Below are 10,072 nucleotides of genomic sequence, written 5' to 3'. Positions count from 1 at the left end.
GATGTAATTAGTTAAGGTGAGGTCATCGGGGTGGGCCCTAACCCAATACAAGTGCGTCCTCATAAAAGGAGGAGATTTGGACAGTGACACACAGGGAGCTGCCACGTGATGAGGCAGAGATAGGGTGATGCATCCACAAGCCAGCAACCCACCAGCAGGGATGGGAGAGGCCAGGAGTGGACGCTCCAATCTCAGACGACTGGCCCCCAGAACTGTGAGAGAATTTCTGTTGTTCTAAGCCGCCCAGAGTGTGCACTTTGTTACGGCAGCTGCAGGAAGCTAACGCTCCTTCCTTCTCACCAGGCAAGCACCAGGATTAGGCCCTGGTGCCCAGTGGGGAGAAGCCCCTGCAGACTCTCGGGGATACAGAGACCCATAGGCACAGCCTGCAGGACCGTGCAAGTCTGCTGTGTGTCCTTGGGCAAGTTGCTGAACGTCTCTGAACTTCCATTTCCTCATCGTGAGGGGGTGACGGCTGGACCCTCTGCCGCTGGGTTGCCCTTAGGGTCATAGGGTCCCGCAGAGCAATTGGCGGAGGGTCCGGGCCTTTTAGAGCCCGGGGGTGGGGCCCTGGTGGTGAGGGCGGGCCCTATAGGGCGAGGGGCGGGGCCAAGCGACCAGGGGTGGCTCGCCGCTCGACGTGATCGGCGCTCCTGCGGGGGCCTGCTCGGCGCTCGGCCGGCCGTCCTGCGTACAGCGCGCGTCGCTCTTGGAGACTCCGGCCGCCGCCATCATGTCGACGGCCATGAACTTCGGGTCCAAGAGCTTCCAGCCGCGGCCCCCGGACAAGGGCAGCTTCCCGCTGGATCACTTCGGTGAGCGGGGCCGGTCGGGGCTCCCCGGCCGGACCGGCGCAGCTGTGGGCCGGCTCGTTGGAGCCGCGCGGCCGGGGAGGCACTGGCGTCTGCTCGCGGTGCGGGCGGGGCCGCTGAGGCTGGGTTCGGCCCGGCCGCGTCCGGTCCCGGCTCAGGGCCTCCCGCCGCGGCCCGAGGGTGGGCGCCGGACAGGGCTGGGCCCTCGGAACCGGGGAGGGGACGCGGAGTCCCGGCCTCCAGTCTGGGGCCGACGTTGCGTTGACAGGGTCCTTCGCGGGTGTGAGGCCCGCGGGGTTAAACAGGTGTCTCGCGCGAGAGCGAAGGACGCTCCTGATCGTCGCAAACTACGTGGAAACCAAGGCTTCGGAGATAGGTTTCTGGATGGATTTTTCGTGTGCCAGCATTTTACTGAGAAATGTTAGACACACGCGGCAACGTCGGGAGAATCCCGCGTGAGCTGCCCGGCGCCGCCGCCTGGATGCCCTCCTTCTCCTGTACTTGCTTTCCCACTTGGTACATTTGCTTTTTCCAGTCTGTTTCCAGCGTGTTTGGGAGGAAACCAGTTTTCAAAGGGGGAGGAGGGGTTCTGCCAGTAAGGCTGCGGGGCGGGCCTGTGATGTTTTCACTTTAAGAAGGAAACGCTTTTCTGTTTGTTACAGGGGAATGTAAAAGCTTTAAAGAGAGATTCATGAAGTGTCTCCGGGACAACAATTTCGAAAATGCTTTGTGCAGAAACGAGTCAAAAGAGTATCTGGAGTGCAGGATGGAGAGGCAAGTACATGCCAACGGTTATTTATGGCTTCTCCCCCCTCCCGCGTCTCTGGCTAAAATGTTGATTCCCAGAGACCTCAGTTCAGCTTGTGTTTCGGAACTGTAGGGCTGCTTGCCCGCGAAGTTGAGGCTTTTCAGAGATTCAGCTGTACTCCAAGTTGTTCAGCAAAATCGCGGGAACCTTTTCTCCCGTGATAGCATTGGACATGATTGCCCTCCTCCGAGTATTTTTTCTTCCCAAGTTTGGGTGCTACTGACATGTCATTCAGCTTTCAGAATCGCACATCATAAAAATGCTGACTGAGTCGAAAGATTTGAAGATTTGTGGGTACACAGCTTATTCCTTTAAATATTTTTCTTGAAACATAAAAGTATGTGCTCTGTTGTTTTGTTCCACGTCGGCTCAGAGCTGTTTGCAGCGTGACAGGCGAGACAGTGGGCCCTGTAAGGAACGATGAACGACGAGTGATTCTTCCTGCCTTAATCAGAATTTACTGGATGTCACCTTTAAAGAAAACAAGAACGCTCTTAACTGATCTGTTGAGATTTTCCTTATAATAAGTACTATTGTAAACCTTCACGGGGAAAGTGTGTAACGTACAATTACGTCCTTGGGTAGGAACTTTTATTTCTGCCTTTTGAACCCTTCGTTAGTTCACTAAGGAGTCGAGTCATCAGAGGCCTTGTCTGAAGACAGGTTGACATAAAGCTGAGCCTCATTTTCATTTTCCCTTAACAAACTCAGACATTCCGCCCCAGGCAAGATCTGCTGTGCTTCTCAGGCCCCGGTGTGTTGAGGGCTGTCGGGGACACTGGGGCCTTTGAGGGGGACGGACCCTCAGGTGGCTTCCTGAGTCGCGCAGGCTCGCGGTGCTGGCATCTGACGACGGGCCGGCCCCGGCCCCGAGTAGCGCATCAGTCGGATCTGCACGTTCCAGTCACTCTCTTTCAAATTGATGCGTCTTCAAAACACCTGAACTCCTTGAGTTTCTTCTTGGTGTGGCCACGCCTCCGAGACTGAGTTTGGAGCTGGTCTCCGCCCTGTGTGAGGGTGTGAGCAGGTCGCCCGCCTCCCCGAAGCTCGGGTCACCGTCCCTGGGTCAGTCATCCCTGGGCCAGCACGCGGCCCAGCAGCTCCTGCGTGAGGTTGCTCGGAGGGTTTGGCTGGTTGGGTCCCAGAGCAGCTCCTGCTGCCTGACCAGGGCTTCCAGGCAGGGCCAGCAGAAGCGCCCTCTTTTCCCCATTTGCCCCTGGGAGGGAGCTGCCCGCGCCTCCATGTGGTGGCCCTCACCCAGCGCAGCTTTTGGGCACCATCCTCCCTGGGCCGCTGAGGACGTGGGGAGACGGGGACGTGGCCGGCCGCTCTGTGGGTCCCACGATTCAAGTGGCTTCACTGGTTGGTCAGGCGACGTTTGGATGAATGTACGGGGATGTATGTGTTTCTGACTTGGTCATTTATTTTGACTGGAGACTTTCAGTTTGTTTTCAATGAAAATCCTCAAACGTACAGAAGCAGAGGATCGTCTAGATCTCCATAACCATCACCCAGATTCAGGATCAAGGTTTTTCCCATTTTGCCCTCATCCATCACCCTTTTTAAAGCCTCTTTTCTCCTCCTCTTTTTTCCTTTCTGCCGACATTCCAAACCTTATTTTGCCCCTACCTACTTCACGTGTGTCGTTTTAAAAACCAGACCGTGGTAGGGTTTGCAAGTCGCCTCACGAGGACTCGTGAGGACAGGGCGTCAGCCTGAAGTGGACGTGTCTGCGACTTAGGTGGGGGCACGTTTTCTCACAGCAGCAACTGTTAAAATTGAGGTTGCACTGTCGGCAGAGACCCAGCAAACACACGTGTGATCCCCGACCTCAGGTCCGGTTCCCGCCTGAGGCCGGGCCTCCTGACCGGGTGCCAGAGGGTAGAGCAGACAGTCCTGGGAAAACCCTCTGCCCGACCCAGGTGCGGGCAGGTTCCCTCTGGAGGCGCCGTCTCCTGGCCTGTTCCAGCTCCCAGCGACGCCGTGTCCTCAGCCTGAGGCCCCTTTCTCCACCCTCACGTTCCACAGAGCTGCATCCGGTCCCTCCTCTCTCCTCTTTACATTTTTTCTCTCTGACCAGAGCCAGCAAAGTTTCTCTAATTTTAAGGATTCATGGGATTAGGTTGGGTCCACCTGGATAATCCACGGTGGTCTCATCTCCAGACTGGCTGATTGACGTTATTTTCATCTTCAGCCTTAACCCCCCTCCCGTGTAAGGTCGCACTCACAAGCTCTAGGGAATAGGGTGTCCTTTGGGAGTCGTGGTCCTGCCGACCGCAGTGGAGCTGACAGTCAGTTGTAAGAGCTGTCGGCCAGTTGTACTCTTTTGGCAAAGGTGTGGGAAGGTTTATCATTATTTGCCTGTTTGGGGTTTAAGGAGTGTCTTGTGCATCCCATCACTGTACAGTTGGTTTAATCTGCTGCCAGGTTAGATTGTGCCACCTGGGGTTTGCGATTCTGGGGACATCGTCTTAAGGACTGTTGCTGGGCCACTGGGTTTCGTGCGCATGGCAATCGGGGCAGGTAAAGGGGGCAGGAATGGAGGGACTGCACCCCGGAGCTGCCAGGCTCTCCTTCACCCCTGCACCTCAACGCGCTCTGCCTCTGGTCTCCTGCTGGCTGTCTAGGCGGCCGGCCCCGCGAGTTCCGGGGCCACATGACGAGGGAGGTGTGGCCGGGAGCACGGCGGGGCTCCTCTGTCCCGGCCTCGGCTGCTTCCTGCCCCTCGGGGGTGCAGGGCTAAGGGTACCGCTCGGGGTCTGTTCCCAGGACGGAGTGGTTGGGGGTGAGATGGTGGCGGGTGCCCAGGGCCTACCTCAGCCCCGCGTGGACAGGGCTTGTCCTCCCGGCCACCCTGACAGCTCTCACTTTTCCTTTCAGGCAGCTGATGGTACCAGAACCCCTGGAAAAACTGGGATTTGGAGATTTGATAGATGGAAAGTCAGAGACAAAATCGGAACCGTGATGGGAAGAAGCCCGCAGAGCTGTGTGGGTTGTCCGATGACCTGCCGCCCCAGCAGCTTGCTTGTAGGTATCGTGGCTCAGGAAGGGGCTTTGGTGACGCCCGCGAGGTGCCACTCGAAATAAAGACATACACCCCTCCCTGATCGATGCGCCTCGTGGCTGGGAGATGGCTCGTCTTCTGAAACTCCCAAAGGGATTCTGGAAAACCGTTGTCTCTTTTAGATCCCATTTTCCCCCAGGAGTGTTAGGTTTTATCTTTAAGTTCAGGTGTGCGATGGGGCTCCCGGGAAGGTGAGGTGCCGGATGACGTCCGCCTAGTGAGTGGACACCGCAGGTTCCTGTGAGACGCTGGATTCACATCACGGGTTCTGCGTGTCTTTTCGGTGCAAAAGTGATAAATGTTCACGAATTGTGGTCTGTCACGTAGACAGAGATTATCAGGAAAACGTTTCCTAGCAAATGCGTTTCTCTTTGTATTCATAAATATACGTGCCTTTTCTTTCTTTTTTTCTTTCTTTTTGAGGATAAACTTGGAAGTGGGAAGCAGCCTGGCTTTTGATTTTTCTGACTTCTTGATTTTTTTTTGCTGATGCACAAACACCACGTATCTTTCTAGTCCAGGGGCATTTTCTGATTTGGATCAGACGATACTTGTTAAACTAGATGGTTTAATTTTAAGAACTCATTTGCTGTAACTGAGAAACAGAACGTCCCCCCGTCGATCGATGTGCACAGTAGCCTCCAGTGCTTTTACTCCGAGGAAGCCCCCGAGACGGCAGCCATCCCTGCTTCCCGGCCAAACGTGGTCGGGGCAGCGCGTTCCCGCTGAGAGCTGCCCAGGGCGCTGTCAGGACAGACCTCCTGGGGGTGCAGACCCCGCAATGGCGTTTCTAGGGCGCCTTGTCGTGTGGGCTCAGAACCACAGCAGAGCCCCCGGACTTGCCCTGTGGACTGCCTTCCCCGACCCCCCCAGTCAGCTGGCTTTTGTCCCAGTGTGGCCAGTGCTGGGAGGATCCAGGTGTGTCCCCGCTGGTGGGGACAGCCGGCCCTGATCCCCCACTTCTTCTGCCTGGCAACCCAGGCCAGGCTCCGGGAAACCCTTGTGGTCTGCTCCTCGGCCGTGTCCAGTTCTCTGTGTTGACGTCCCTCTGCCTCGGTCCTACAGTGATGGCCATTACTAGGTCAGGCCCTCCCTGATGGTCCCTCTGAGGCTGGTCCCATCTCCACGGGGCTCCCCAGCACCAAGGGCTTCATCTGTGGTTTGTCACTGTTCAGCATCGGCTCTCTGTCTGTGCTTCTAATTGTTCTGCAGGTGGTTTCCATATTTTTAGCTAGTTTATGAAAAGCCGTGGTTTCTATCAGCAAAGTGAGGCACGAAAATATTTTGTGTTTTCCAACAGTGCAGCGTCACACACACACAAGGTTATTTATCGCAGCATTGTCTGCAGTTGGAAAGCATTTAGAGACGGGGCCCTGGGCGGCCACAGGAAGGACTGGGGGAGAGAGAACGGAGCGCCCCGCGCTGCCCCAGGGTGGCTCACCGTGAGCGGGCTCCGAGAGGGAACCAGGGCCCAGAGAACGTCGTGGTGAGAGAGAGAGAAGGAACCAGCACAACACCCGCGTGCCTGAGCAGCAAGAAACTACGGAAGGCAAACTGGAAACCAGTGAGGATGGTTGCTGACAGGTGTGGGGTGGGGGGCAGCTCTCTGAGTGCTTCTGACTCAGAGCCATGTTCTTATTTTCTGTGCTCAAAAGATAAACCGGGACGTGGGGGGGGCCACCGTGGGACAGCGGCAGTGACCCCGAGCCCAGCCGTGTCGCAAACGCTGACTCTGCCCACGGCAGAGGGGCCGGTGGGACGGGACTTGTCCAGGTAGCTTTGGAAAATAGTGTTTTGATTAAAGCTAGAAACAAAAAGACGAGATTTGTACCCTGGTTAGTATGTTTGTTCTTCATGTGGACAGTGGTTCTGAGGCTGTGAATTTTAAGGTGGAAAAAGCTGGAGCTGTGCTGTGGGTGATAAGAGCCGGGGCTGTGGGATCCTGGCTCTCGGACATCTGCCAGGGCAGCGGGTAGAGAAGCAGACGTGTAAGTGTGTATGCGTGCGCGCGTGTTCGTACGGACGTCCCCTCGCTCTGGGCACCAAGGGACCAGGGGCAGTGACCTCTGGCAGCACGGATCTGAGCCTCTCTCCAGCAGGAGGACCCAGGGGCAGGAAAGTCCAGGTGAGCCTGGACCCTCTTGTGTCAGAAAGTAAGGAATTGCTGGAACCATGATGGGCTTGTCGAGAGGACATGCGATGGAGCTCCCAGTGGCCCGATCGGGGACCAGTGGAGCAGAAGAAGGAAGGACTGTTGTGGGCTTTGGCTGCAGAATCAGTTCCTACCCAGGAGCCCCCGTTGATGGAAATAATGAATGGGGTAAACGTATCAGTGCAGAAAGGGACACCCCTCCTCCGGGTCCCAACCCACATGGAAGGAAGGGGCGTCGGTGGTCCTGAGGTTGGTGGGCAGCGTGACGTGGAACAGCTTTGCCTGGTCTGGAGGGCGCCCTGCGAGGCACTTGGCAAGCAGCTGAGGCTTCTCAGCGTGGCTGCCTGACTGCCCGCTCCCCACAGCGCCTGCCCCGACCGGTGCCCTGAGAAGGCGGCATTGCTTCTGCCGTTGTCTTCCCCGGAGTGCCTCACCTCAGTCTAATGAGCACACGCAGACACACCTGACATGCGGGACGGGCTGCAGAGTGAGGAACAGCGCTCCCCAGAAGGGCCGCGTCCTGGACAACAGATGGAGGGGCTGCCCCGGGCCAAGGGTCCAGGGAGGCTAGGGCCACCGGGGAGCCCGAGGGCCCGCACGTCAGTCACAGCACTTCTTGTCCTGTGCTCGCAGCGGGTGCCGTCGGGAGAAGCAGGCAGACAGAACTGGCCTGTTTCTGCAACTTTCTGGAAGTCTGAAATTATTTTGGAATCATTTAAAAAAATGTTTTGTGCTAAGCTGTTTGTAGTTGAACTTTCTATATACGTGATTGGGTAAATACTCACTTTGAAACATATTCATGAATCTCGGATAGAATGCAGACGCAGTGGTTTCTGCGCCAGGAGGGGACGGTCGGGCTCTTGACAAAGGGCAGCAGCGTCCCGCGCTGCCTGCTGTCTCCTGGGTCTCTGTTGCTAAAAATGCCAGGCTCAGGGGTCCAGACGTCCTGTCTGGTCCTGCCAAAGCTCCTGTGAGATATTTTTAGTTGCCCGTCATTTGTCACGTAAAGAATGCCTTTTATTTCTCATACATACTCGTCACGATGAGCCAGCGACATTATTAGAAGACAATTTCCAGAATGTTTTCCAAGTGTCCTCCTTAGGCAGGAGGTAAGCCGGAGCAATCAGGTCAGACCTGGGCCCACAGCTGCCTTCCCGGCAAGTGAGGCCAACGGAGCCCCTTGACCTGGCTCTCACTCCAGCCCCTGGGGCGGAAGCTCGGGGCGCAGGGCCAGGCCACCCTCCGTCCACAGCCTCGCGCAGGCCTCCACTCTGCTGGCTGGGCCCCAGGTCCTTTTAGCAACTCTGTGAAAACCTCAGGCAGCACACAGGGTGGCTGGAATATGTCTACTGTTAGGAAGGCAGTGTTTTTATTTTTTAAAAAGGCAAGTCAGGTTCCTTCCCCACTAAGAGGTCAGCACAGACCTGGTGGCTTAAACAACACATTCCTGCCCCAGCCCGGAGGCCACACGTCCAAAGGGGAGGGTCCGTCTCCTCCTCTTCCAGCTCCTAGAGGCACCGCGGTTCGTGGCCCGAGGCCGTCCTCCATCTGAGCCAGTGGCTTCTCTCATCCCCGACTCGGCCTCCTCCCCACACCTCCCTCTGGCCCTGGCCCTCCCACCTCCCTCCTGTTAGGGCCCTCGTGATGACATTGCCCCCCCCCCCCCGCCCTGGCATAATCCCGCCTCCCTTCTCAAGACCCTTAACCACAGCTGCACAGTCCGCTTTGCCACGTGGGGCCGCAGAGTCTCGGGTTCCGGGACCAGGACGTGTGCACTTGAGGCTGGTCCTCTGCCGGCGGCAGCACCTGCCGGCGCTTTGGGAGGACGCTGGGGCGCGGCACGGGGCCGAGCGGCGGGCGGCTTGCTCGGACTCCAGGACGGCCGAGCGCCTGTCCTCATGATGCGCAGCAGCCCGGGTGTGGGTCGAATTTTCTCAGGGCTGAGTTTAAATCCCTGTGTTTTTCGGAATCTTTGGCCCTGGCTTTGCTGGGCTTGTTGCTGGCAGACGGCGGAGAATGGGTACGTACTTAATAACCGGGATCGGAAAGTCACTGCCAGCGTGGCGTGTGGGACGGGGCCCCCCTTCTTGTCAGGTGTCTGTCTGGACGTCCCCTGGTTCTCTGCAGGTGTGAGCGGGTTTGGAACCCTGAACAGCAGATGTTCAGGACGCCTGCCAGTCGGGGTGGTTTCCTGGTATTTTTCTTTTAGAAACTTTATTTTCCGTCAACCTATTTCCATTTTAAGAGTTTGTGGAAGAACAGCTTAAGACCGCTCGGTGGCGGTTCCTACCCACTCAGTGGCCTGAGCAGCGGGGAACCGCTGAACAGGCACAGAGGGCACCTGCACACCTTCGGACCAGTCCGCCACCTCAGGCTGAGCGGCAGGGAACTTTTCTTTATGGCTGTATTTTGTAACATGCACATATCATTTCGATAGAAACAATAAAATCATTAGTTTAAAACTCATTGTGTTTAGTTGTATTTTATATTCTCTACAAGTTGCGTGCCCGTGGTTGTAACTTGCTGCGGCCCGTGAGCAGAGACTGTGCTAGTTTGTGTGTCGGGTGCCGTGTGGCCTTGCTGGTTGAGGGCAGGCTGGCCGCCACCAGGGCGTGGACCCTGTCAGCTCTTAAGGGAGGGGCCGCGTTGGTTCCCCGTGGGAAGTGGGAGCTCCGGCAGTGACCCCGGGGCGGGGGACAGGCTGGCCCCCACGAGCATGTCTTCCCGTCTGCGGTGCCGCTTCCCCAGCCTTTACTGGGGAAGAAAGGGCTCCTGTCTTTGGTGTCTGTCATTCTACATGCCTGGTGCTTGAAGTCAGTCTTTTAGTGAAATTAGGTATTTATGGGGCTTTATTGTTGCAGGAGGCATGAGGAACGTTCTGTTAACCCGTGCAGCAAGTGACCTTGTCTTAACACTGTGAATAAAGTCTCTCCTGGAGGGATGGAATCAAGTCTCAGCTGTGCTTGTGGAGTGGGGGTCCCTCACCCCGGGAACAGGGCCAAGGGTGCTCTTGCAGAGCCCCGGGGGGAAGCGGGCGTTGGGGAATCTCAGAGCAGCGGGCTTCCTGCCGTGTTCCCTGCAGGGCCCAGCGATAAACCCGCGACTTCCAGCACCTTCTGGGAGCCTCCATCTGCAGGATTCTGCCAGCTGCGTTTGCGTGGGATTTACAGAGCTACGTGCGATGGCAGATGAGGACTCAGCTTCCGGGGGCCCAGCGGTGTCTCTGATGGCCGCTT

At 57.0% G+C, this 10,072-nt stretch overlaps 1 protein-coding gene across 1 annotated transcript; it reads left to right on the top strand.

Annotated features, from left to right (window-relative positions):
* Nucleotides 1–690: 690 nt before the first annotated feature.
* COX19 (cytochrome c oxidase assembly factor COX19) lies at nt 691–4,727 on the top strand. The gene is made up of 3 exons (XM_082671155.1): nt 691–815; nt 1,475–1,590; nt 4,505–4,727. The coding sequence occupies exons 1-3, from the start codon at nt 734–736 to the stop codon at nt 4,583–4,585; spliced, it is 279 nt and encodes a 92-aa protein (XP_082527281.1). The 5' UTR covers nt 691–733; the 3' UTR covers nt 4,586–4,727.
* The last annotated feature ends 5,345 nt before the right edge of the window (nt 4,728–10,072 follow it).

The sequence above is a fragment of the Grampus griseus genome (genome assembly GCF_964374135.1).
Source record: "Grampus griseus genome assembly, chromosome: 14".
Lineage (NCBI taxonomy): Eukaryota > Metazoa > Chordata > Mammalia > Artiodactyla > Delphinidae > Grampus > Grampus griseus.
Note: the sequence above shows the minus strand (reverse complement) of the source record. Positions and strands in the feature narration are given on the sequence as shown.

Coding starts and splice junctions, on each gene's coding strand:
- COX19 (XM_082671155.1), top strand. CDS start 734: ATGTCGACGGCCATGAACTTCGGGTCCAAGAGCTTCCAGCCGCGGCCC. Junction 816..1,474: donor CTTCCCGCTGGATCACTTCG/GTGAGCGGGGCC, acceptor TGTTTGTTACAG/GGGAATGTAAAAGCTTTAAA. Junction 1,591..4,504: donor AGTGCAGGATGGAGAGGCAA/GTACATGCCAAC, acceptor CCTTTCAGGCAG/CTGATGGTACCAGAACCCCT.